This window comes from Ictidomys tridecemlineatus, chromosome 5 (genome assembly GCF_052094955.1).
Source record: "Ictidomys tridecemlineatus isolate mIctTri1 chromosome 5, mIctTri1.hap1, whole genome shotgun sequence".
NCBI classification, from domain to species: Eukaryota; Metazoa; Chordata; class Mammalia; order Rodentia; family Sciuridae; genus Ictidomys; species Ictidomys tridecemlineatus.
This window is the reverse complement of record NC_135481.1, coordinates 30884476-30910900: the sequence shown is the minus strand read 5'-3', so window position 1 is coordinate 30910900 and position 26425 is coordinate 30884476. Positions and strand designations below refer to the sequence as shown.

General features: G+C 34.3%; 2 protein-coding genes across 2 annotated transcripts in view; one reads left to right on the top strand and one right to left on the bottom strand.

Annotated features, from left to right (window-relative positions):
* Window positions 1-18574, top strand: part of Usp8 (ubiquitin specific peptidase 8) — a 65841-nt gene extending 47267 nt beyond the window's left edge. Inside the window, exons 11-19 of the mRNA XM_005316561.5 lie at window positions 1473-2057; window positions 8526-8606; window positions 9060-9322; window positions 11725-11937; window positions 13255-13465; window positions 14647-14883; window positions 15570-15712; window positions 17356-17488; window positions 17659-18574. Of these exons, the coding sequence (XP_005316618.1) occupies window positions 1473-2057; window positions 8526-8606; window positions 9060-9322; window positions 11725-11937; window positions 13255-13465; window positions 14647-14883; window positions 15570-15712; window positions 17356-17488; window positions 17659-17844 (2052 nt within the window). The 3' untranslated portion in view covers window positions 17845-18574. The remainder of the gene's footprint in view (window positions 1-1472; window positions 2058-8525; window positions 8607-9059; window positions 9323-11724; window positions 11938-13254; window positions 13466-14646; window positions 14884-15569; window positions 15713-17355; window positions 17489-17658) is intronic.
* The window catches only part of Usp50 (ubiquitin specific peptidase 50), a 40011-nt gene continuing 31934 nt past the window's right edge, over window positions 18349-26425 (bottom strand). Inside the window, 2 exon segments of the mRNA XM_005316563.5 lie at window positions 18349-19570; window positions 19573-19776. Of these exon segments, the coding sequence (XP_005316620.4) occupies window positions 19535-19570; window positions 19573-19776 (240 nt within the window). The 3' untranslated portion in view covers window positions 18349-19534.

Genomic DNA, 26425 nt, shown 5'->3' with positions numbered 1-26425 from the left:
TTATTTTATAAGAGCACTATGTAGGTTGTTAGTGTTCTTACAAGTTCTAATTTTGTTTCGATACATTATATTCTCAAGAAATGATGTTAGAGTCACTTCTTAAAATGTTGTAGGATTAATATGCTGTTAAATTGAGGTAATAATAAACACTTAATTCATCAAATCAGAAATTTAGATTGTTTGTGATTTAGCTTGAAAGAAACTAATCAGTATATTTTTTTTAAAGTGGACTTTTATTTTATTTAATTATATGTGATGCTGAGAATCAAATCAAGTGTATCACACATGCTGGGCAAGCATTCTACCACTGACCTACAACCCTGCCCAGTATATTTATCTTTTTTTGAAAGCTGTTATGGAATATTTTATTTGTTCCCTCAGCAATGTATTTATTGATTATGTGCCAGACACCATCTTTATACTTTTAGAAAGCACATGTTTTAGAAGGGAAGAAAGATTTTTAAAAAATATAATTATTTAACCAAAATCCCAATAGGTGGATTGAAGGGTTGGCTAGATTTAGAAATCAGAGAATATTTTTCTGAGGAAAAGGTATTTAACCGAAGTCTTAATGTTGTGGCAGGTATTATCTAGATGAACAGCTGATACAAAAGACCTAAGTTGGGAAGAAGTGTGGTAGCTTTGGAAAAAAAAAAAAAATGTTTTTTTGTAAAGGCAAGTGTGACTGATGTATAGAATAGTGAGTGTTAAGAATAGAGAGTTAAACACAGATAAGACTACTAGACATGGCCTTTTACAGGCTGCGATAAGGATTTCAGATGTAATCTGAGTGTAATTGGTAGCAATTTAAAATTGGATTTTAAGCAAGGGGAGGAACATGGTTATATTTGTTTTTAAATGATTACTCTAACTACAGTATGGGGAAATTGTTTGGAAGCAGGCAAAAGAAATTGACAACTAGTTGGAAGTTATGATGTTGGCCTGAGCTTGACTGGTTGTAACAGAAATAGAGGAACGGATACACAAGGAAAGGCATCAGACTGCAGAAGGGTACAAGAAGATATTATGGTTTGTACAACTGTTTGGAGATTGATTACATCCAAGAAATAAGAACCATCAATCGAATTTTGGCTACACTGGGTTTGAGGTATATGTGTGACATTCCCATAGAGTTACTGAGTAGGTAGTTGGCTACATGGAAATGACACTTAAGTCTAGGTTTGTCAGATCTAGGTTTTATGCTTTAGTGTGAAGACATCAGTAACTCTTCCCTATACAGAACACATCTTTTCTAGAAAAAGTTAAGTGTCATTGGTGTTTGTCTCCCTTTCAAGTACTCCCTTATAAACAAAATCTTGACATTGAGTAATTTATAAATATGGATAATACATTCTGGCTGATGTTCTGTCCACAAAGTGACATTCTTTTATCACAGTTTGATTTCAGGAACTGAGGTTATATGCTCCTAAATTTTGTCAAAAGAATATTTTGCTCTGTTTTTATTTCCCTAGGTTGATCGTACTAAAAAACCAGCAGTCAAGTTGCCTGAAGATCACAAAATAAAATCTGAAAGTACAGATCATGAGCAACAGTCTCCTCAGAATGGGAAAGTTGTTCCAGATCGTTCCACCAAACCACTATTTCCCCCTGCAACTGCCATGTTAACAGATGAAGAAAAAGCTCGTATTCATGCAGAAACTGCTCTACTAATGGAGAAAAACAAACAAGAAAAAGAACTGCGGGAAAGGCAGCAAGAGGAACAGAAAGAGAAACTGAGGAGGGAAGAACAAGAACAAAAAGCCAGAAAGAAACAAGAAGTTGAAGAAAATGAAATCACAGAGAATCAACCAAAAGCAAAAGAAGAAATGGAGAAGAGAGAAAGTGAACAAGCCAAGAAAGAAGATAAAGAAACTTCATCAAAGAGGGACAAAGAGATAACAGGAGTAAAAAGACAAAGTAAAAGTGAACATGAAACCTCTGATGCCAAAAAATCTGTGGAGGATAAAGGGAAAAGGTGTCCAACTCCAGAAGTACAGAAAAAGTCAACAGCAGATACTCCTCCTGCATCTGTAACGGGAGATTCGAGTGCAGGCAAGGTAAGTAGAAACAAACAGTACAGATTGCCAACTATGAGAAATAAAATGTGTATAAAAAGATAACACTGTGCTTGGGGTATAGCTCAGTGGCAGATATTTGCTTAGCATGCATGAGGGCCTTGGATCAATGTAAGGTACTGAAGAGGGAGAGAGAAAAGATAATACCTGTGGCATTCTGTAAACATGGCAGGTATTTTGAGTAGTTTTCTAGGGGTTGACAGTTTGTTCTGATCCATCCACATTTGCTTGTCTACTCTTCTTTGAGGCCACTGACATGTATTAAATGATTGGTTGGCAGTGGCATTGTTTTTTTGTGTCTATAAAATGTGATCTATTTTTAATAATTGAGATCTGTAGCTACATTCTTCATTTTCATGTAATATCAAAAGACTAGAATGAAATATTCTATCAAAAGACTAAAATGAAATATAATCTTCCTCTCAGTCTAGAGAAGTCAGGTGCCAATATTTATATGAGTTTGTTAATAATCAGCACATGTGAAAAATTATTGGCATCTAAAAATAGCCAATATTTATCTTGCTTATAATCATATTTTTGGTCAAGTCCATGTCATTTTGTTTCTTTATTCAAATAATATTGTATTTAATGTTGCCTTTTTCTGCCCTTGGCTACATACCCAAAATTCATTCTGATAATTTTGAAGGATATATTTTGCTGTTATTTTTTTTCAATCTAATAATATACTTTTTTTTCTCCATTATACAATTAACAGCATCTTTTCCTTTTGCATACTAAATAAGTTTTTATAATAGCAGGAACAATTATAGCCCCCCTTTTACATATGTAAAAATATTTATTGATATAAAAATGATTTCTGATGGAAGACAATTGAATACCATTTTTATATAATGTCAGTTTCTATACTTCAAAGCAACCAAAGTGATTCAGGCATATTACCAAAATTGACACTTCATATTGATGCTGGATTTAACTTGGTAACTTCTAATATCAAAAATATAGCTCATGTACAAAGTATTCTAAACAAAGTAAGGAAATGATGCCCATGTACCAAGACTCTGTAGGAAGATCAGAACTTGTGAGCTCTTATTTAAGATATAATTTAAACATTGTTTTTTGAGTATCTACCATCTGCCAAATATTTTCCCAACATTAATTGTTTCATAATGGTAATCCCATAAAACATTCAGTTTACAAGTGAAGCTGAAACTTAGACTTTAATTATTTGCCTAAAATCACACAGGTTATGAGATTCCAATGCCACTTTCTTTTCATCTTATAATAAGACAAGGAGTCTTTTGAACTTAAAGCATTCAGGGGCTGGGGTCGTGGCTCGGTGATAGAGCACCTTGCCTAGCATGTGTGAGGCAATGGGTTCGATTCTCAGCACCGCATACAAATAAGTGAATAAAATAAATGTCCATCGACATCTAAAAAAAATACTTAAAAAAAGAACTTAAAGCATTCATATTTGTAGGGTCATTTAATATAGGTACCGAATATCCCTACAAATCTAAATAGCCCTCAGATTATGACAGTTTTTGTTATGACATAGTTTTTACTCTCCCTATAACACATTGAAAAAAGCAAACACTGCATTCTTGTCTCCCCTTTTTTGGGAGGTGGAGGGGTTTACTGGGGATTAAACTCAGGGACACTTAACCACTGAGCCACATCCCCAGCCTTATTTTATATTTTATTTAGAGACAAGGTCTCACTAAATTGCTGAGCGCTTCATTTTTGCTGAGGCTGGCTTTGAATTCACGATTCTCCTGTCTCAGTTTCTCGAACAGCTTGGATTATAGGCGTACACCACCATGCCTGGCTTATGGGCTCCTTTTAAAAGTAGAAGCAATATATAATTTATTCTAGAATAAATTTTGTTAAAATTAATCAAAAGGGTTTTTTATAGTTATTTTAAAAATAAGATGAATTCTTTGAAGAATTTATAATGTTATAGAAGATAAAAAATGGATTTTGCATTTTTTAATTTGGTCCATATAAAATGCTATATTCTCGGCTGGGGTGGTAGAGTGCTCACCTCGCACATGCAAGACCCTGGGTTCATTCCTCAGCACCACATAAAAATAAATAAGTGAAATAAAGGTATTGTGTCCAACTACAACTAAAAAAATAAATATTTTTTAAATGCTATATTCTCTTCATTCTCTTTAATATTTTAAATTTTTTTGGAGCATTACCCCTTTCAGAGTAACCAAAATCATATGGGATTTAAATAAAAGACTAGAGTCCAGTGAGGTTATGCTGAATATACATGATCATGAGTTATATACTGTAAACTACAGCTTCACAAGTTATTTTATTTTCATAACTTGTTTTCTTTTTCACTGATCCATCAGGTTTTTTTTAGCTTTTTCTCTTCACTGTTAGGAAATTGTAAATGGCCTTAAAAATATCTGTTTTGAATTTGGCAGTAAAGTAAAATACACTTTTCAGAAGCCTATTTTTTTCTCCTTTTTACATTTTTAGTCTACTGACTTTGATTGTATTAGCTAGTGGTAAATTGGATTATATTGGGACAAAGGTAAAGTTTTCTTTCACTTCTGTAACTTTTACTATTTTATAGCCTATTAAGATGAAAGGACAACCAGAAAGTGAAATTCTAAAGACAGGAACTTTTAGAGAAAATTCAGAGGATATTTAAAGATATTAAGTAGCCCACTGGGGGTAAAAAAAAAAAAATTGGAAAAGATTTGGAGGGTAGCTCATGCTAGAGGGCCCTGATTTCAATCCTTAACATCTCAAAAAAAAAAAAAGAAAGAAAGAAAGAAAAGAAAAGAAAACAAGAAAGAAAGAAAGAAAACTGGAACAAAAATCATGGATGAACATGTATAACCACATGATTTTCTTTGTATCTTTGTCACATTGTCACCCTTTATCTTGAGATCTCTCTGAGGAGATTTTTATAATCTTTGGTGACTACTTTTTGTTTTTACTTAATAGATCTATTTATATGCTAGAAGAAATAGAGTTTGACTTCCTAAAGTTGACAGTATATTCTCTTCATTTTATGAAATATAAAAAAATACTTAGGCTTTATAGAATGATTTAAGAGTTCTACTTCTGGTTATATGCCCAAAAGAATCAAAAGTTTGGCCTTGAAGGGAGATTTGTATACTCATAACAGTACTATTCATAATTCTTAACAGTATTATCCACAGTTGTCAAAAGATAGAAGAAACCCAGGTGTCCATTGGCAGATGAATGCATACAGTGGGAAATTATTCAACCTTAAAAAGAAGGAAATTCTGATACATGCCACTATGGATGAACCTAAAGAAAAGGCATTATGCTAAGTGAAATACACTAATTACAAAGGATACATACTGTGATTCATCTTATATTAGGTTATTTAAAGTAGGCAAATTTATAGGGACAGAAAATAAAACAGTAGTTGCCAGGGACTGGGGGAAATAAGGAGTTCAGTTTTGAAAGATGAGAAGAGTTCTGGAGATGGATTATATAACAACTCATCAGTTGTTAATACAACATAACTGACTAGTATACCTAAAAATGTTTAAGAGGTTAAATTTTGTTTGCCATTTCATCATAATTTTTTAAATACTTACAATTTTTATAAGACATTTTTGCCTTTGTTTGAAGAGCTTAAATGAGGTATGATTTACATATTATAAAAATCACTCATGTTTAGTGTACAGTTGGTTTGGTGATTTAAAAAATTTAAAGAGCCAGGAAACCATTAACAATCCAATTTTAGAACATTTCTGGTGTGATGCACAATTAATCACTCTTTTTTTTACCTTCAGGCCCCAAGCAACACTGAACCTACTCTCTAGATCTCTCTATTGATTTACTTTCTCTGAGATATTTGTAGTCTTTCACATCTGGCTTCTGTCATCTTACGTGTATTTTTAGATTAATCCACAGTGTAGCATGTTGGTAGTTCATGCTAAGCATGTACTCTACCATTAACCCTATTGCCAAGTAGGGTTACATTTTGTGGATATACTACATTTTATTCATTCATCAGTTGAAATAATGCTGCTGTGAACATTCATATATGTCTTTTTATGAAAATGTTAATTTGTTTTGAGTGGATGCTCAAAAGAGATTTTCTTGTTGTATTTTGAGGAAGCTTTTTAAAGAAACTGGCAAAAATGTTTTCCAAAGTGGCTACCCCATTTTATGTTCTCACTGGCAACATATAAGGGTTCCCATTTTTCTACATCCTGGCCAATACTTGTTACTGTTTCTTTTCTTTTTTCTTTTTTTTTTGGGGGGGGGGTGGAGAGTTTTCTGGGGAGGTACTGAGGATTGAACTCAGGGACACTCAACCACTGAGTCACATCCCCAGTCCTGTTTTGTATTTTATTTAAAGACAGGATCTCCTTAGTTGCTTAGTGCCTTGCTTTTGCTGAGGCTGGTTTTGAACTCTCCATCCTCCTGCCTCAGCCTCCCAAGCTGCTGAGATTAGTATGCATTTTCCTGATGACTAATGATGTTGAGCTTTTTTCCCTAAGTATAGGCTTTATGTTTAGCTTCTTTGGTGAAATGTGTATTCAAGTCTTTTGCCAGTTTTTAAATTGGATTATTGCCAGCTTTTACCAAGTTGTATAATTTATAATATGCTGGATACAAATTCTGTATTAGAAATGTGATTTGCAAATATTTCCTTCCACTTTATGGCTTGGCTTTTCATTTTTTTTAAATGAAGTTTTCAAAATGCAAAAGTTCTTGTGGGGAAGTTCAGTCTGTCCATTTTTTCTTATGTGACTCATGCTTTTTATATTGTATCTAAGGAGCCTTTTGTCAAACCCAAAGTCATTAAGTTACGAAGAATATTTCCTGTTTTGTTTTTAAAATTTATACTATTTGTACAGTTGGATCTCTGATCTCTGCCTGTCACCACCACCCACCCACTTTTTTTTTTTTTTTTTTTTTTGTAGTAGTGCTAGGGATCGAACACAGGACCTCATGCTTGCTAGGCAAGCACTCTACCACTGAGCCACATCCCCAGCCTGATCTCTGTCCATTTTGGGTTAATTTTTACATATACAACAGTTTCCATTTTGGCTCTGATTTCTTTTTCCTTGGATTCAGTTACTTATGGTCAGCCATGGTCTTAAAGTTACATGGCAAATTTGAGGAATAAATAATTCATAAGTTTTAAAGAACTTTTATTATAATAATTGTTCTATTTTCTTATTAGTTCTTGTTGACCTCTTATTCTCCTAATTTATAAATTAAATTTTATCACAGGTCTATATACATATGGGAAAAATCATATATACACATATATACACATTGTTATCTGTGGTTTCAGCCATTCATTGGAAATCTTGGAACATGTTTCCCATGGATAAGGGAGGATTACTATAGTATAAATTAAAGTTTTAAATTCATCTCTTTGTATATTCAGTTGTCCCATTTGCATTTATTTTTCCAGCACACAAATTGTATTGTGTTCTCCAAAATTATTTTATGATGGGAAGAATTTGATGATAGAAATTGGGTATCTTATTAGTAGGCCCTTTTGGTTTCTATTAACAATTTTTCACTAAAGGAGGTTAGAAGTATGTGTCATCTGGTTAGAGAAGTTGGTGCCTCAATATATCAGTCTATATTTTCTCGTAATAGTAATTTATGAGGTGAATAAATGTGGAAGATGTGTTAGTGCAAGGTGACAGAATAGGCCATGATATAAATTTGCAGCCTTTTTTTTTTTTTTTTTGATCCTTTGTCCTTCTCATGAATCAGTATGGAAGGCCACCTACCTGCCATCATTATAGGCTTATGCACACTATTCCTATTGATTATTCCAGACTCAGGAACTGAAAGAGTAAAGTGGACTTTATTTAGGGTCTTAGGAATTGCAGTTCAGCAAAGACAGATTCAAATAACTCTGTCAGTGTTCCAAAGCAGGCAAAAAAAAGGGGGTTGCTTGTGGTAAAACTTCGGTTGGAGTATAATTGCTGTATGACAGGCGCTATGTGACCAGTAGAAGATACAGAGACATTTTTACCTAGTAAAATTATTAACAAATAGATAAATGTCCCATTTTTACTTGGTACAACTGTCTAGAGTCCAATAAACTCTTGATGTGCATTTCAGTCTCTGGGCACATTGTAATTATTTGTTCTAGATGCCTGTAGTCAAGAGGTAACCAACACTAACATTCCTAGGTAGCAATTGGAGTTGTGCATTAAGTCATGCCTCCTAATGGCCTCTTGACTGCATTTTGAAATGCTTTTTTTTTTTTGGTCCCCATCTTTTAATGCTATTTGTTGATTTCATCAGACTTTTTCCTTTTCACACTTCTCTTCCGTTGGTATATTAATATTTGTACATGGAGAAAGTTTTCTTCATCTTTGAATCTGTTTTTAAATATACAAAGAGTAGCCAAGGCATAGTTTTTTTATTCTTTGGTACAAGCATCTTCAGTACATATATGGCAAAATTTAATGGAAAAATCAGAATTATTTTTTTTTCCTTTTATTTTCAAATTAGGCTCAGCGAGAACCTTTGACTAGAGCACGAAGTGAAGAAATGGGGAGGATTGTACCAGGACTGCCTTCAGGCTGGGCCAAGGTAAAAGTCAAAATGAGAATTTGACATACTTTTATTTATTTATTCTACGTCATCTCTAATGCAGTCAGTTCTGTTTCTTCATTGTAGAGGACATAGCTCCTTCTTCTAAAAACCACAGGGTTAGATGCTTTAATAACCAACCTGGAATGCTATATGCAATATGAGAGCATTCTGGAAATATTATTTTGAAATAATGTGTTATGTTAAAACCTAAACATCCTTGGAAGTTTAATTAGATAATTAGATAAGTTTAATTATTGGAATTGTAGGGGCTGGAGGATGGAGCGTAATGCTAGAGTGTGAGCTTTAGCATGTGTTAGTCCCTGGGTTCAATCACCAGCAAATCGCCCCAAATTAATCTAAAAATAAATTTAGCAGTAATATACTTTGGAATGATTTCCTTGTTTATAAAATGGTCATTTTTTTATTTTTTGTTTTTCTTTTCCTTCTAAGTTTCTTGACCCAATTACTGGAACGTTTCGTTATTATCATTCACCCACCAACACTGTTCATATGTATCCACCGGAAATGGCTCCCTCAGCTGCACCTCCTTCCACCCCTCCAACTCATAAAACCAAGCCCCAGATTCCTGCTGAGAGGGATAGGGAACCATCCAAACTGAAGCGCTCCTACTCCTCCCCAGACATCACCCAGGCCATTCAAGAGGAAGAAAAGAGGAAGCCAACAGTAACTCCTACAGTTAATCGGGAAAATAAGTAAGTTTATTCTAACTCCTAGAATTAGAATAATATGCTATATTTTAAGACCTACTCTAACAAGATCACCATATTAAACAAAGATAGAGAATCAGAAATTTCTGTGGGTGACTATACCAGCCATTGTCATTTATCATGGAGAAAAAAATAAATGAATAAGAAAATATCCTTTGTTTTTTCACCGAAGTACTAGCTAAATTAATATACAAAAGAGGATTATCATAAGTAAATGTAGATCTACAGTATTTTTATACACTGTTAAAATTTATAGTAGTATGCCATAGACCATCTACAAGTTTTTCATAGACCATATGTGGAAGATCTCTTTCTACCTTTTAGGACCATAATTTACAGAATTGTTGAATTTCCATTCTTGTAGCTCCCAAGTCCCCACCTTTTTCTCCTTAGTCAATAATGTGAGAGCAAAATTTTCCTGTAGTATGGACGTAAGTACTACAGTATATCTGCCTCTAATCATCATTCTGTTCCCATTTCTTTTTTGTTTGGTACTGGGAACTGAACTAAGGGGCACGCAACCACTGAGCGCCCATCTCCAGCCCTATTTTGTATTTTATTTAGAGACAGGGTCTCACTGAGTTCCTTAGTGCTTTGCTTTTGCTGAAGCTGTCTTTGAACTTGCGATCCTCCTGCCTCAGTCTCCTGAGCTACTGGGATTTAAGGTGTATGCCACTGCACCCGACTTATTCCTGTTTCTTCATTGTATTTCTGTTATTCTGTTCATAGGTAGTAATTAATGGGTTCATTTTAAGTTTCCCAAAGTAATATCTCATTTAGATACATTTCTGGCTTCATCTCTTTTTGAATCTGCTAATGAATAGACTTTTTTATCATTTCCTAAACAATATTAAAGTACAACAGGAGGATGTACACAGGTTAATACAAATACTGTAGCATTTTATAGAAGGGACTTGAGTATTCTTAGATATTAGTATCTGCAGGGGGTCTTGGATACTTATGTATATTGATGTATAAATATATAGGTTTGTTTTCCCATTACATACCCTTTGTTAATTACTAAGGAATTCCAATTAGGCTATCTTTTTGGCCCCTTTAGCAATACATTTCATGAAAGTAGTTAACATTTCCTTGAGAGAACTTGTCAGGTAGAAACTTTTTGAAGGAGCTTTTTAAATTTATGTTTATCTACAGGACACAAGTGGCATACACCTATATTCCCAACAGCTTGGGAGGTTGAGGCAAGAGGATCATGAGTTCAAAGCCAGCCTCAGCAACTTAGTGAGACCCTGTCCCTAAATAAATTATGTTTTTAAAGGGTTAGGGATATGGCTCAATGGTAAGTGTCCCTGGGTTCAATTCCTGATACCAAAAAAAAAAAAAAAAAAAGATTTAGTTACAGATTTTAAAAATCATTTTAATAACTGGTAAGATTTAAATCCTTCTTGACTCAGCATTCTTGTTAAAGTTTATTAATTTAGCAGTGCTTTAAAGAATATCTCCTATTTAGTTCACCTATTTTATACATAGTAAACAAAACAGCTAGGCATGGTGGCATATGACTGCAGTCCTCAGAAGCCTGAGGCAGAGGACTTCAAGTTCTAGGTCAGCTTCAGCAATTTAGGACCACCCTGTCTCAAAAAATAAAAAGAACTGGGAATGTAGCTTAATAGTAAAGAGCCCTTATGTTCAGTCCTCAGTGCTTCTAAAAAGAAAAAGACCTTCAGTTAAGATTTTCCTTCATGCTATAGTTCTATAGTAGTTCCACAGACAAACTAAATACACTAACAAAAGTCTAGGAGGCTTTCTCTAGTCTGGCATTATCCAGTGGGTCATTCTGTGCTAATGGAAATGTTCTTTATCAGTGCTAATGTTGAGTTGTGACTATTTTGAAATGAGGTTAGTGATTCTGAAGAACTGATTTTTTTAATTTTAATTGATTTAAATTTGACTAGCCCACCTGTGAGTAGTCAACCACAACTCTAAACTTCAGGTAATAGTATCCAGATAACCTCTGCCTCCTCTGATATGTGCTCCATGGTAATGTATTTTTATGGTTCTTTGCCATTTTGGTTGAGTTCAAACATTTACAATGCCAGCCTCTCTGGACCATTTAAGGAGTTTTAAAGAGGCTTCTCTATTTGAGCTCCTTGCTCATGAGAAGCTAGAAAATCTCTCTCATGATATCTCTAGGACCACCAGCCCCATAAAAGGTAAAAGGTATGTGTTTCATGGGAGGGACCCAGATGACATCCAGGTATAAGCTAGTTACTAAGTGTCCTGTAAGATACAGTTACCTTATGAGTTAAAAGACTGTGGACAAGAGTTGTGTGGTACAGGTAGTATAGTTTGCTGCCACTTGTAGTGTGAAACCTGTTTCAGATGGTCTGCATTTTAAGACATCTTCTATACTCTTTCTTCCTCAGGCCAGTATGCTATCCTAAAGCTGAGATCTCAAGGCTTTCTGCTTCTCAGATTCGGAACCTCAATCCTGTTTTTGGAGGATCTGGACCAGCTCTTACTGGACTTCGTAATTTAGGAAATACTTGTTATATGAACTCAATATTGCAGTGCCTATGTAATGCCCCACATTTGGCTGATTATTTCAACCGAAACTGTTATCAGGATGATATTAACAGGTACTAAATGTCTTACTTTTCAGTATTGTGTGTGTATATTTTGTGGTGTTTTCTATAATTCAGCATATTTCTGATACTGATCCCTGCTCCTTTTCCTATATATTTTTTAAATTAGTATTTTATAATTGTACATAGTGGTGGGATTTGTTTTTGGAATTCATGGCGTGCACACAATATGGCAATATAATTTGGTCATCATCACTTTCCCCTCCCTCCCTCCCTTCCTAACCCTGGGTTCCTCTCCTCTGTTCTACTGATCTCCCTTTGATTTTTATGAGATCTGTGCCCCTACTTTTTTTTTTTTTTTTTTTTTTTTTACTTCCTCCCTAGTTTCCACATATGAAAGAAAACATACAACACAATCCTTGACCTTCTCAGTTTGGCTTATTTTGTTTTATATAATGGTTCCAAGTATACTATTAAAAAGATACTCTAATCATACTTATTAATCTAGCCCATTTTGTGCTGCTCTAACAAAGTACCTGTGACTGGATAATTTATAAAGAACAGAAATTTATTGTTCTCAGTTCTGGAGATGGGATGTTTAAGATGAAAGTGGTAGCATCTCTGGTCAGGGCCTTCTTTATTTTGGTACTAGGGATTTAACCTAGGAGTGCTCTCTGGAGTCTTCCTAAGCTGGTCTAAGTTGCTGAGGCTTGCCTTGAACTTAGGATCCTCCTGTCTCAGCCTTTTGAGTTGCAGGGATTAGAGTTGTAGAATACCATAGAGTTAGTCAGGGCATTCTTATTGTGTCCTCACATAGCAGAAGGTGAAAAGACCAGAGAGGACAAACTCCTTTTGTCATGCCCTTTTCTAAGTGTACCTAATCTCATTCATGAAGGGGAGCCTTTATGGCCTCAACACCTCTTAACACGCCACCTTTTAACACTGTCACATTGGCAACACCTGAATTTTAGAGGGGACACATTCAAACCATAGCACTTCTTACTTGGTTCCAGAAAAGATGAATTAAGAAAGGGAAAAATATCTTTATTTGTAAAGATAAGAAAGAGAAAATTCAACTCTAATAGTAAGGGACAGACGGGAAGAGAGCAGCACAAGAAAGCAGAGCCTCACTCTTATAAAACTGCAGCCTGTTGATGAGTAGGAGGAACAAGGCTTGTAGCCAAAATAAGTAAGTTGGAGGACTATTAGCAAAGAAAGATTCAGATGAGTATTTGGTAATAAACCTACAAATAAATATTTTAATATAGGATTGTGGTATGTGAATAGTTTAATGTTGACATCAAGAACCCACTGTCCCTTTTGACATTCTCCTTTATTGCTTTTTTTGTAACTTTAATTTTACTTACATAGGTCAAATTTGTTGGGACATAAAGGTGAAGTGGCAGAAGAGTTTGGTATAATTATGAAAGCCCTGTGGACAGGACAGTATAGATACATCAGTCCAAAAGACTTTAAAATCACCATTGGGAAGATCAATGACCAGTTTGCAGGGTACAGCCAACAAGATTCACAAGAATTGCTTCTGTTCCTCATGGATGGACTCCATGAAGACCTAAATAAAGTAAGATTTAACTTTTCCAAGTTGCAGAGAGACTTCCTAGAGTTGCTCAGTAGCACTGTTATTTTTATAGCAATTTAAAATTCTAGTTGGTGATTTTTCAGTGGCAATTTATTGAAATATAGTGACTTTGTACTAAGGCATGGAGCTACAATACAGTTATATATGATGAGTGTAATACAAGTTGAGGATCCCTTACCTAATATGCTTGTTTCCTGGGGTGGTTTGGATTTTAGATTTTTTTTGGATTTTGGAATATTTGCATATACATAGTATACCTTGGGACTAGGGCCTCATTCTAAACACAGAATTTACTTATGATTCATATTTACCTTATATACATAGCCTGAAGTTAATTTTACACAATATTTTTAAGTAATTTTGTGCATAAAACAGTTTCATGGTGTATAATTTTCCACTTGTGGCAGCATGTCAGTGCTCAAAAAGTTTTGATTTTGGAGCATTTTGGCTTTTCAGGTTAGGAATTCTTGACCTGTATTTGAAAAGAAGTATATACAGTATTAGTGTTAACAATTAGTAATGCTGAGCAGTTTGCAAATGTTAAAATAGTTGTGGAGATACTATCCATAACTCACATGTATTTGAAAGTAAAATCAGAAACAGATTTTGTAGAAGATTAGCTGTAGATGGGCCAAACGCCTTTATTGTATATTTATATATTATTACAAATGTTATATAGTTTGTATATATCATTACTTTTTAAAGTAAGAATTATACCACATAACCAAATGATGCATGTTTAGTTTTTTTTTGAGGCATCTATCTCTACACAAATGACCATCCTCCATTTGTGTATGACAGCTTCAACTGTCATCTCTCTTTTCAGATAAATTTGGGATCGCCATTGTTACCAGTGCACACATACACATGTGTTTGAATATATATACATATATTTGTGTATGTTCCTGTTTATGAAGCTGGAACAATGAAATTATATTTCTCTAGTTATAGCCCTGATTCCCAGCTACATGTGGGTTATCTTCTCTTTTCAAAACCAGACTTATGATAAAGTAGGTTTATTGCAGCTGGAATTACTTTTTGCTGTACTTGCCAGGACTACAAATGTTTTAAATCTGCAGTGTTTTTGTTTAACTTTATTCTTTCAATTTTATATTTAAATGTAATCTTATAGGTACTAATTGTCTAAATAATCTTATTTCCAGGCTGATAATCGGAAGAGACATAAAGAAGAAAATAATGATCATCTTGATGACTTTAAAGCTGCAGAACATGCTTGGCAGAAACATAAGCAGCTCAATGAGTCTATTATTGTTGCACTTTTTCAGGGTCAGTTCAAATCCACAGTACAGTGCCTCACCTGTCACAAAAAATCTAGGACATTTGAGGCCTTCATGTATTTATCTCTACCACTAGCATCCACAAGTAAATGTACATTACAGGTAAGAAAGAGAGAAAATGATTTGTTGGGTAAAAATGTCATTTATATACATAGAAGTGTACATTTTTTAGTGATTTATGTCTGGCCATCATCTCTGTAAACATTTTATGGAAAGAATTAGAAATTTACCTTTTTTAAGAATTGATAATGATTTTTAAAGTCTTGGGTTTTTGTTTTGCATTGCTGGAGATAGAACCTAGGCCTTGAACATGCTAAGCAAATGCTTTACCTATATGCCCAGCTCTAGAAGTTTTAATTTGGAAAATTGTATATTGACTTCACCTTAGATCTACTTTTTATGAGTGTGTGCTTTACATGGGAATATCAGATATTTTGGTTTTCACACAACAGCAGTGCGATTTATATAATAGTTTGTTGATACTATTAGTCTTAACTTCCTCTAGAACATCATATCCTCCAATCAAGTCTTTCCTGGCCCATCAGGTACAGGTTAAAGGTCTTCCTGTTTGCCATTATGACCCATAGCACTTTTCATTTCATCATAGATAGCCCTCGATGTGCTGTGATTCTGTTCACTGGAGTATGTTCCTCACCTGATTTGGTTGGAATTTTGTTCAAGGTTATTATTGTATCTGGGGCCTATAGAATGAATTAGTGAAGAGATGCTCTCTGGTGCTATGTGAAGACATTAATTATTGAGTACCTGCTACTTGTTTTTTTCACTAGGATTGCCTTAGATTATTTTCCAAAGAAGAAAAACTCACAGATAACAACAGATTTTACTGCAGTCATTGCAGAGCTCGACGGGATTCTCTAAAAAAGATAGAAATCTGGAAGTTGCCACCTGTGCTTTTAGTGCATCTGAAACGGTAAAAGGGAAATTTTTTCTATCTGTTCAGTAAAATGAAGGAATTCAAAGTCCTATGTAATTTACACTTATTATACTGGCTACAAAGGAAACATACCAAAAGAAGGTTGTCTGGCTGGGGCAGCTCTAGGGTAATAAAGTAGAAATGAGGCCAGAATACAATATTGTTACTTCATGTAGTTCCATGTGATTTCACTTTTTAAAAATGAATGAAACTAAATTGTTAAATCAAGTGAAAAAAAGTATACTGTATAACATGTATTTTTATACATTAACACAAATTAGCAGGTCAAACATTCCAGCAGTGAGCATTTACAGATTGAATCATGTTTTTAAAAAGGAAATAACATGATTTTTTTTTTTAGAAGTGTAATTTTAAAAGTGAAATATGTTAGTAATGTTAAGTGTAGACTGTTGTGTTCAAATCTTTCTAATTAATGAAAAAGATCTGGTTCAATAGTGGAGGGAATGATGGTGAAAGATGTAAAAACACATACCAGATCTTTTGCTCTTACTCCTTGGTCTTTTGATAACTTTTGAGCTAGTTTTATGAAAAACTACTTTAAAGGATGTTTCATCTTTTTATTGAGAAGAATAATTTTTGTTTCAAAGAAAGCATTTCTGTGTTGAAGATTCTTCGTTATTAATGTTAATTTCAAGATTGATGTGTTCATATTTCTCTTGTACAGTTTTTCTAACAAAATTTGTCCACTGTCCCTTTTTCTTGAAGATTGTAGAGGTATAAACATTCTATAAATGAATACAGATTTGTTCTGAACATATTTGAGTGCTGATATTCTTAGAGGTTATTCAAAAGTATATACAGTTCAGAAATTTCTTTTTAAAAAAATAATGCCGGGTCCAGTGGTACATGCTTGTAATCCCAGCTACTCAGGAGGCTGAAGCACAAGGATTGCAAGTTCACAGCAAGCCTCAGCACTTTAATGAGGCCCTTAGCAACTTAGCAAAGTAAAACATAGAACGGGCTGGGGATGTGGGTCAATGGTTTCTAAGTGTCCCTGGGTTCAGTCTCTGAAACCAAAAGGATAAAAAAGTAATGCCGGGACATGGCTCAGTGGTAGAGCACTTGCCTAGCACACATGAAGCTCTGAGCACCACAAAAAATTAATTCTAAAATAACCATATTACACCAACCAAAACATCAGTACTTGGGGTATTTAAAAAGAGCAGAGTATGCAAGAATAATGGAATGTCATTATTTTAATCACCAGTCTGCCCACAGTCACTTTGTAACTGTAGTGTCCCCTAAAGTACAAGTTTAAATCTAGAGCAGCTCTCCTCAGTCTTCCTGTCTGCTTTTGTGGTGATTAGTGTTCTGAGCATGCAGTCCTCTGTAGAGGACTTACATAACAATTATAGCTAGTCAGTGGATCAAGGGATTGAAGTGAGGACCTATCTGTTATTCTGTCACTTTGGACATGTTATTTAATATCTGCAACTTCAGTTTCCTTGTTAGTAAAATGGAAATGAAACAAATATTTTTAATAGGTCCTTTCTCTTCTGAGTCTTTATATTTGAAATGGACTTTGTGGTCATGGCTAAAAATCTGGATATTAAATGAGTAAGGATTCATGCTGATTTCTTTCTCTAGCAGTGTAATTTCTGTAATGTTTTGTTCTGCAGTTTTTCCTATGATGGCAGGTGGAAGCAAAAATTACAGACATCTGTGGACTTCCCTTTAGAAAATCTTGACTTGTCACAGTATGTTATTGGTCCAAAGAACAATTTGAAGAAATATAATTTGTTTTCTGTTTCAGTAAGTATCTTTTTAAACTAAAAACTTGTTGTTGTTGTTTCTTTAAGCAGATTAATAGGAGTTTCAAGCGGCTCTTACCTCATAGGAGAGTAAGAACAGCGTAAACATTTGTAAGTGACATTTTAAATAGCCATTCAATTTTCATTTATGCTCTGTCTTGTTTGGCACAGAATCACTATGGTGGGCTGGATGGAGGCCACTACACTGCCTATTGTAAAAATGCAGCAAGACAGCGGTGGTTTAAATTTGATGATCATGAAGTTTCCGATATCTCCGTTTCTTCTGTGAAGTCTTCAGCAGCTTATATTCTCTTTTATACTTCATTGGGACCACGAGCAACTGATGTGGCCACATAAGGAGGTATAGGTTATGAGCTAGTTAAATTGTAAAAGGTTCAGTCAACAACTTTTGAAATGCTTACAAAGGTAATGGATAGCTAGCTGCAGCTGGTTATTTAGAGGAATTCTAGGAAAGTGGGAGCTGTGTTACTAGCACTATATAATTCAGGTCAGTGCTATTATCAAAAAACTGACAAATAATATTTAACAAGTATCACAGTAAGCATCCCTTACCAGGTACTCATTATTTCAAAACAACTTTTTTAGTCTGCTCCAAAGTTAAAATAATTAACTAGCTAAGCATTATTATTGTACTGATCTGAAAACCATTATAACCTTCATTTTCCTTTTCACTGTTATGGCCTTTTCACATTTCTAATCCCAGCTTGATCTACTATGAATACTCTAGGATGATGTAAAGCAGATAGGAATGTATATGTACATATTTATTGCACACTTGCACATCAATGTACATAGTTTAACATGGTCCTTTTGTGATCCCTAGAACTCAGAAGATTGCTGTTTTTATTTGTTACTTCTTTTTGGTTTTTTTGGCCTATTCTGAGTAACAGCAGTGCTTTCTTAGGGAAATGACAGGGCAAAGCTATTTTTCTGTTGGCTTTGGGCTGTATTTGTGCACTAAATCTTTATTCTAAAAGAATAAATGGAAACTTTCTTTAATTTTTTAAAATAAGAATTTCATTTACACCTACATTAAAATCTTATTGAGAAAAATAATTAAAAACCCTCTATGTGTTCTGTCTTTAATGTTATCAATATAGGATAGTAGAAACATAGATTTTACACACACGCACACCCTCATCCTACCAGACTAACTCTAAATTTAGTTCACTTGTCCTGTTGAATCAGGATTCCTGACTTCTTGCTTTAATATGGCACCAGAGCTACAGATAGTACTTAAGAATTCTCTGAGTTGAATTCTTTCAAGAGTAGAATTAAAGTGAAAGGGTAGGAGTCAGACCTGATTGCAGAGTAAACTGCAATAATGAACCACATCTTTTCAGAGTGATATATTAAAAATGAAGGAGCTTAGACATCATTTATCTCAGGGACTTGATTGCTACAAATGAAGTCAATAAAAGCACTTCATATAGAAAAGTTTCTGTAAGATTCTAAAAATGCTTTTGAAAAAAATGTCACCATTAACTCTCAAGGAGAATATGAAAGGAAGGGTTTCCAGTGATAAAATTGACAACTTTTCATATTCTTTAATTAGTTGAGAAGACTTACAGATTTTTGACTAAATTATTATATGTCAATTAAATATTTTACCATCATATGTTTTAGCTCAGAGCCATTAGAATAGAAACACAAAAGTTTGTGTACCAGGGATAGAACCCAGGTTTCACACCTGCTATCAAGTACTCAGCCATTGAGCTACACATAACTTGGTCATGAGCAAAAATTATTTGTTTAGCTTCATGCAGTATCTTTGGAAAAAAATTACTGAATATATGTAATTATGAGGTATTTTACGATAGAAATCCACAGTAATAAAACAAATTTTGAAACCTGAACTCAATATGTAATCTGCAGTACTTTAAAGCTCCCCACTATTAGCATTTCATGCTTTTTTTTCAGTGAACCAGGACCCATCTTTTGTGTATAACTTTTCAGATAAGACTGAAAAATGTTAGTGATGCAGTTATGTTAGTTGTAGGAGTTTTAATGACAAAGCAAAACTTAACTACCAGTTTCTGATTGCTTGTTTTGCATTTTCCAGGAAACATTATTTTCCTAGCTCTTGCATTTTTGTACTGGTTTTGAAAAGGGCTGGCAGCTATAGAACAGGAGATATGCTGTTGCGGTTTGAACAGAAGTTTCTGGAATCTCACTGACTCTTGTGTCATCAAAGCTATACCAGGCCTGGGTAACTGAGTTCTTGCAGAAAGCAGTGTAGTGGCCACCATCCAGATCACCAAAGTGGTTCTAGGGAAGGAAGGAATGTCAGACTTAGTATTGACATGCTAGTGCTCTAACTACTAAAACAAAAACAGTAGGGCCAAATAAACTGTTAAAATTGTCCCTTATACTTAATTAAAAGGACATAATTTTGTTAAGTCATACACACAGCCTGTGACTGCTGCTATATTGTTTTTCACTACACTAGAATTGTTTACATGTTGTGCCCAGTGACTATTTTAACAAAATCTGTGAATGAAATAGTGTATGAGAACATTTGATCAATATGTATCAGTTGATACATATTATTTATCAGTTAACACAATGTACAGTGAACATTAAAGGAAGTTTTTAAAATAAGTGACAAGGTAATTTTTACTAAATGAACTTATAGTTTAAGGACAGGCTCAAACAAAGACATTTAACATTGGAATCAGACATACAAGTAAATGCTTGTTATCACAGCACAATTTGAGGGAGATGTGCATGAAACAACCACCTCTATTACTTAGGGTGCAAAAAAGAACCTGTCCCATCCTTATTATCCATGTCTTTCTTAAGCTAGCAGAGGATTACGTGAAACAAATACACTGAATAACCTTACTTCCAAGAACACAGTATGATGTAGAACAGGGATTGGCAAACACTGCCCATGGCCACACCTAGTGAGATGCCTGTTCTCACATCACCCATGAATTAAGAATAGATTGTATATTTTTATATGGTTAAAATAACTCCAAATAACAATATTTTGTCACATTTGAAAATTACATGAAATTGAAATTTCAGTGTTCTTAAATAAAGTTTTATGGGAACACAGCCATGCTCATTTGTTTGTTTTACAGTGGCTCCTTCAATACTACAATAGTAAATTTGAATTGCTGGAACAGAAACCATATGATGAGTAAGGCCTAAAATGTTAATAGTATCTAGAGCCTTTTACAGAGTAAGTTTGCTGACCCCAACATAGAAAAAAAATGGATTTTTGTAGCCAATTCCAAATGTGAATTCAGGGATAATATTATACAGAGACCTTAGAATAATTATTTAACCTTGCTGAGCTTTAATTCTGCATCTTGTAACATGAATATTAGACTATTAGTCTTGTATAACTATTGTCAGATACATATTATAGAACTAGCTCAGAAGGGGTACTTAAATAACATGTCTCTTTAGACCTTCCTCTTCTGCACCTTTCCCCTTACATAGAAACATCCCTCAACTGACAGTTACAACATCTTTCTGGTCCTGGTCCTTTCTGTATGATCTTAAACTGATATGCTTTCATATTTTTTTAAATGGTGCCCATAATAGTGTAATATAATTTCATTGAGAAAAAACATCTGGTGGATATGTAATTCTCAGGTCAGGAAATGATGTTCTGAAATGATTAGAACATGGCTGGAGTACTGCATTCAGCTTTGATGAATTTTTTTTTTAAGTTCAACGTGATGGGAGAAGGTAAACTATCTTTCTTGACTTCCATTTCTAGCACTTACTTAAGTCAGACAGCTAATCCAAAAAGCCTATTCCAAAACTTGTAAAGGATGCTGGATTGAAAAAAAAAAAAAAAGTAGATACCCTTTGAAAAGTATAGCTGACTTGAAAGATAAGTATAGTGAGGGTAATTCCCAGGAGCCAAAAACAAAAAATTACAAAGTAGCATGATGCCTTGTGCCTGTGACTGCCTGGAAATAAAGACAGTTCCTGGTCTCTGGGGTTAGATGGCCATTCAGGGAATTTAGAGGTAATGTCTTAAGCCCTTGTCAGGTGAGAAGTTGGCTTGATATCTATACACAAAGCCAGAAAAGGAGATTTACCCTCAATGAAAGGATAAACTTGGGGGTGGGGATCAACCTTCTAATGCTTCTGTTAGCTTGGAGTCTGGGTACAGATAATAAAAGTCATTCCTGAGAATTTATTACCACAGACTTACCTTCTTAGCAGTTTGGAATTCAAATTTACATTACCTATACTGTCTGAGAATCCTGACATTTAAAATGAAAAGTATTTCTCGGGTGCTTAACCTGAAAAATATTTCCAGACTGACGGATCTTAACTCAGGCTAACTAAGATACCAATATAGAAAACCCCAATGGAAAACAAAACCTAATGAAGTTGAGCTCACAGTTCAAATAATGGAACATACAAGGAAATAATTCACTATGAATAAGTCAGAAGGCAACAAATATCTAGATTAAACCCCCAAAGGACTTTAGATAATAGATTATCAAAATGAAGACTATAAATAAATATATTTTAATATTATTAAAGACATTTAAGAGAAGGAAAGTAACTTTAAAAAGCTAAACAACTTTCAGAAACAAAATTAAAATACTTAAAAATTAGTGGACAGGCCTGGCACAATGGTGCACACCTGTAATTCCAGCAGCTTGGGAGGCTGAGGCAGGAGCTTCATGAGTTCAAAGCCGGCCTCAGCAACTTGGCGAGGCACTAAGCAACTCAGTGAGACCCTGTCTCAAAAAAATAAGAAGGGCTGAGGATGTAGCTCAGTGGCTAAATGTCTCTCAAAATATAAAATAGTGGACAGGCCAGGCATAGTGATACACATGTAATCCCAGCAACTTGGAAGACTGAGTCAGGAAGATGGCAAGTTCAAGGTTGGCGGTGCAGTTTAGTAAAAGACTGTCTCAAAACAAAGTAAAGTGGAACTAGGGATTTAGCTCAGTGGTAGAGTGCCTCTGGGTTCAAAACTCAGTATTTGCAGGGGGGAAAAGAAAAAAAAAAAAGGAGACAGACTAATGTATAGAATAAAAAGAGAGAATGAATACATAAAAATTAAGCTGTGAAAATGACCATGCATGGAGTAATGATAGGAAAATATGGGTTAAGAAGCATGGCATTATGTATAATTAATTAGAACAAAATTTTTTAAATGGGGAAAAAAGAATGGCAAAATGGATGAAAAAAAGTTATTTGTAATAGAAGGTCTAGAAGGGAAAGGCAGAATATAGGAACAAGGCAATATTAAAAGTGATGACAGCTAAAAACTATTAACAACAGAAAAATTAATTTTCAAAGTGAGGAAGTGTAATGAGCCAGAGATAAATAATACTGCAGATCGAGGCAAGGAGAAAAACCTTAAAAGCAACCAGAAAGAAAAGACAGGTTACTCATACCCAAAAATGACATATTGCTGGTAGAAGTTCTTTGGCAGCCATAGAAACCAAAAAAACAAAATAGCTTCAAAATGATGAAGGAAAATTAACTTATTTCAGAGCTAGATTTCTAATTGAATTATTCAGCAATGAAAAGTAGACTAAAGGCTTTTTCAAAGACTGATATAAAAGAATAAAAGAACCTCATTGAAGTCTGCTAAAATATGTGCCACATATATAAACAAAACTGAATAAAGGGGGAAAAATAAGAGGAATGATTAGCAAAAAGGACTAATAACACTACTGGCAAATACAAACCAACATGAACTGGATAAATAATGTCTCCTTGGAGGCATATAAAAAAATAAATAAGTTAAAACTAAAATGCTAGAAAACAATAATAGTGTTCAGTGACCAGAATTACAAAAATGTTCTCAGATCCTTCCATTTGTTTGGGAGGAATAAAAGACCTTGGTTAACTTTAAGCTTTAAGTATGGAATCCATAGCTTCTAGGGTAATTGCTAAAGAATCAAAATGTGTAACTTCCAAAGTTGTAGAGGAAAAATAGTCTAAAGAAAGCTTTATCAACTTAGTAGCAGCCAAAAAATATGAGGAAACAACTAGAAATAAAGCACAAAAGATGACTAAAACCAACCCAACTTTATCACTAGTTGAAATATATGGAAATAAACTAAGCAGACCACTGACTAGGCTTTAAAACTTAAGTTTTATAATTTATAACTCAGAAAAGGCTAAATTTAAAGAGATGACCTGTAATTCCAGTCACTCAGGAGGCTGAGGCAGGAGGATCACAAGTTCAACGCCAACCTCAGCAACTTAGCAAGACCTTGTCTCAAAAAATAAAAAAAGATGGGGATGTGGCTTATGGTAGAGTGCCTCTGGGTTTGAACCCCAGAATCAAAAAATTTAAATATGTATATAAAATGCTGATCCAGGAGCTGGGATTGTGGCTTAGCGGTAGAGTGCTCGTCTAGCATGGGTGGGACCCAGGTTCGATCCTCAGCACCACATAAAAATAAAGGCATTGTGTTGTGTCCAACTACACCTAAAAAATAAATATTTTTTTAAAAATGCTGATCCATAATGGGAGAACATGGGAAGAATGGAGGAACTTTGATTGAACAAAGGGGAGGGAGAGAGGAGAGGAGGCATGGGGTAGGAAAGATGGTGGAATGAGATGGACATCATTACCCTAGGTACATGTATGACTGCACATATGGTACACTACATTGTGTACAACCAAGGAAATGAAAAGTTGTGCAATTGTGTACCATGAATCAAAATGTATTTTGCTGTCATATATACCTCATTAGAATAAATAAATCTAAAAAATAAATGATATTTATATAATAAATATTACATATACTCTAAAAAAGGAAAAGAAAACATTAATAAGTATAAAAAGGGATGGAAAAAAGATGTAGTAAATGTACTACTGAAAGAAAGAGGGTTAGCTATATTTATAGTAGCCATATAATTATCAACTAAAATAGATTTTAAGCCAAAAGGCACTAGAGTTACTTTATAATGAAAAAAGTTCTAGATCACCAAAAGGTTATAATTCTTAACTTTTATGCACCTAATAAAATAGATTTGTTTTAAAAGAGAAAGAGACAACTGTAAGGAAATCTTGAGAAGTTTACCAGCATAATGGAATATTTCAGCACATTTCTTTGAACTGTCAAACAAAAATAGTATAGTTATAGCTTTGAACAATACATGCTTCACTTAAAGACTGGCTTCTCAAGTAAAAACATATAAGTCTCGACAAATATAAAAGTTTCATACAGGCAACAGTCTTTATTTATTTTATTTTTTTTAAAGATAGAGTGAGAGAGGAGAGAGAGAGAATTTTTAATATTTATTTCTTAGTTCTCGGCGGACACAACATCTTTGTTGGTATGTGGTGCTGAGGATCGAACCCGGGTCGCACGCATGCCAGGCGAGCGCGCTACCGCTTGAGCCACATCCCCAGCCCAAGGCAACAGTCTTTAAACACAGTAAAAAAATTTAGCAGTCAGTTATAAAAATGACCCAAGACCCCATATTTTTGGAAATTACTGAGAATATCTTTAAAATAATATGGTGTGAGGAAGGGAGTAGGTCAGTGTTATAGATCAGTTGATAATGTTGATACTGGTTGATGATTGCATGGGCGTTTATTACACTTTTCCATCTATTTTGTATGTTTGAGATGTGCTATAATAAAAAAAAAGATGGTAGGCAATAAAAGTGGTTATCTGTAGACATTTATAGTTTTAAATGCTTATATTTAAAAGAACAGACTTGGGGCTGGGGTTGTGGCTCAGGGTAGAGCACTTGCATAACGTGTGGGGCCCTGGGTTTCTCAGCACCACATAAAAATAAATAAATAAAGGTATTTGTGTCCAACTACAACTAAAAAATAAAAATATTAACAAAAAGAACAGACTAAATGTTAATGAAATAAGTATCCAACTTTAACCATTAAAATATGAGAGAATATACCCTCCCCTCCCAAAAAAAAAAAAGGAAAGAGAAAGAATGATAAAGTAGAAAACAAAAGATACAATAAGGAGGATCAGAAAGGCAAAAGTTAGTCTTTTGAGATGACTTAATTTGGAGGATCAGAAAGGCAAAAGTTAGTCTTTTGAGACGACTTAATTTGGAGGATCAGAAAGGCAAAAGTTAGTCTTTTGAGATGACTTAATTTGGACATCAATAATAAAACTGATCAAGAGAAGAGAAAAAAGGCAATGATAATAGAAATAGTAAAAGATATTACAGCTACAGATGCAATATAAGTTAAAATCTTTCTGTTTTGCGTGTGTGTTACTAGGGATTGAACAAAGGAAAGTTTTCCACTGGACTACGTACTCCAGCTCTTTTTATTTTATCTTGAAACAGTGTTTTACTAAGTTGCCAAGGATGGCCATGAATTTACAATTTTCCTGCCTCAGCCTCCCAAATTGCTGGGATTACAGGTGTGTATCATCATACCCAGCACAATATATTTTTAATACCATGAAATTTTGGGCTGGGGATGTGGCTCAAGCGGTAGCGCGCTCGCCTGGCATGCGTGCGACCCGGGTTCGATCCTCAGCACCACATACCAACAAAGATGTTGTGTCCGCCGAGAACTGAAAAATAAATATTAAAAATTCTCTGTCTCTCTCTCTCTTCTCTCACTCTCTTCTCTCACTCTCTTCTCTCACTCTCTTAAAAAAAAATTTAAAAAAAAATACCATGAAATTTTAAGTCAGTGAATTTAACTTAGATGAAATAAATATTCAGAAAATACTTAGCAAAAACAAAGAAAAAAGACAAAATTTGAAGAGACTCAAACATTAAAGAAATTCAATCAATAGGTAAAAATCTTCCCTATTCAAAAGTAACACCAGGCCCAGATGGGTTTAGAGGTGAGTTCTGTCAAATATTGAGAAACTTTTCATTATAGACTTACACATACTTCCATATAAAAGGGGGAAAAGTTCCTCAGCTCACTTAATGAAATCAATATAACCCTGATACCCAAACTAGACAAAAACAATATTAA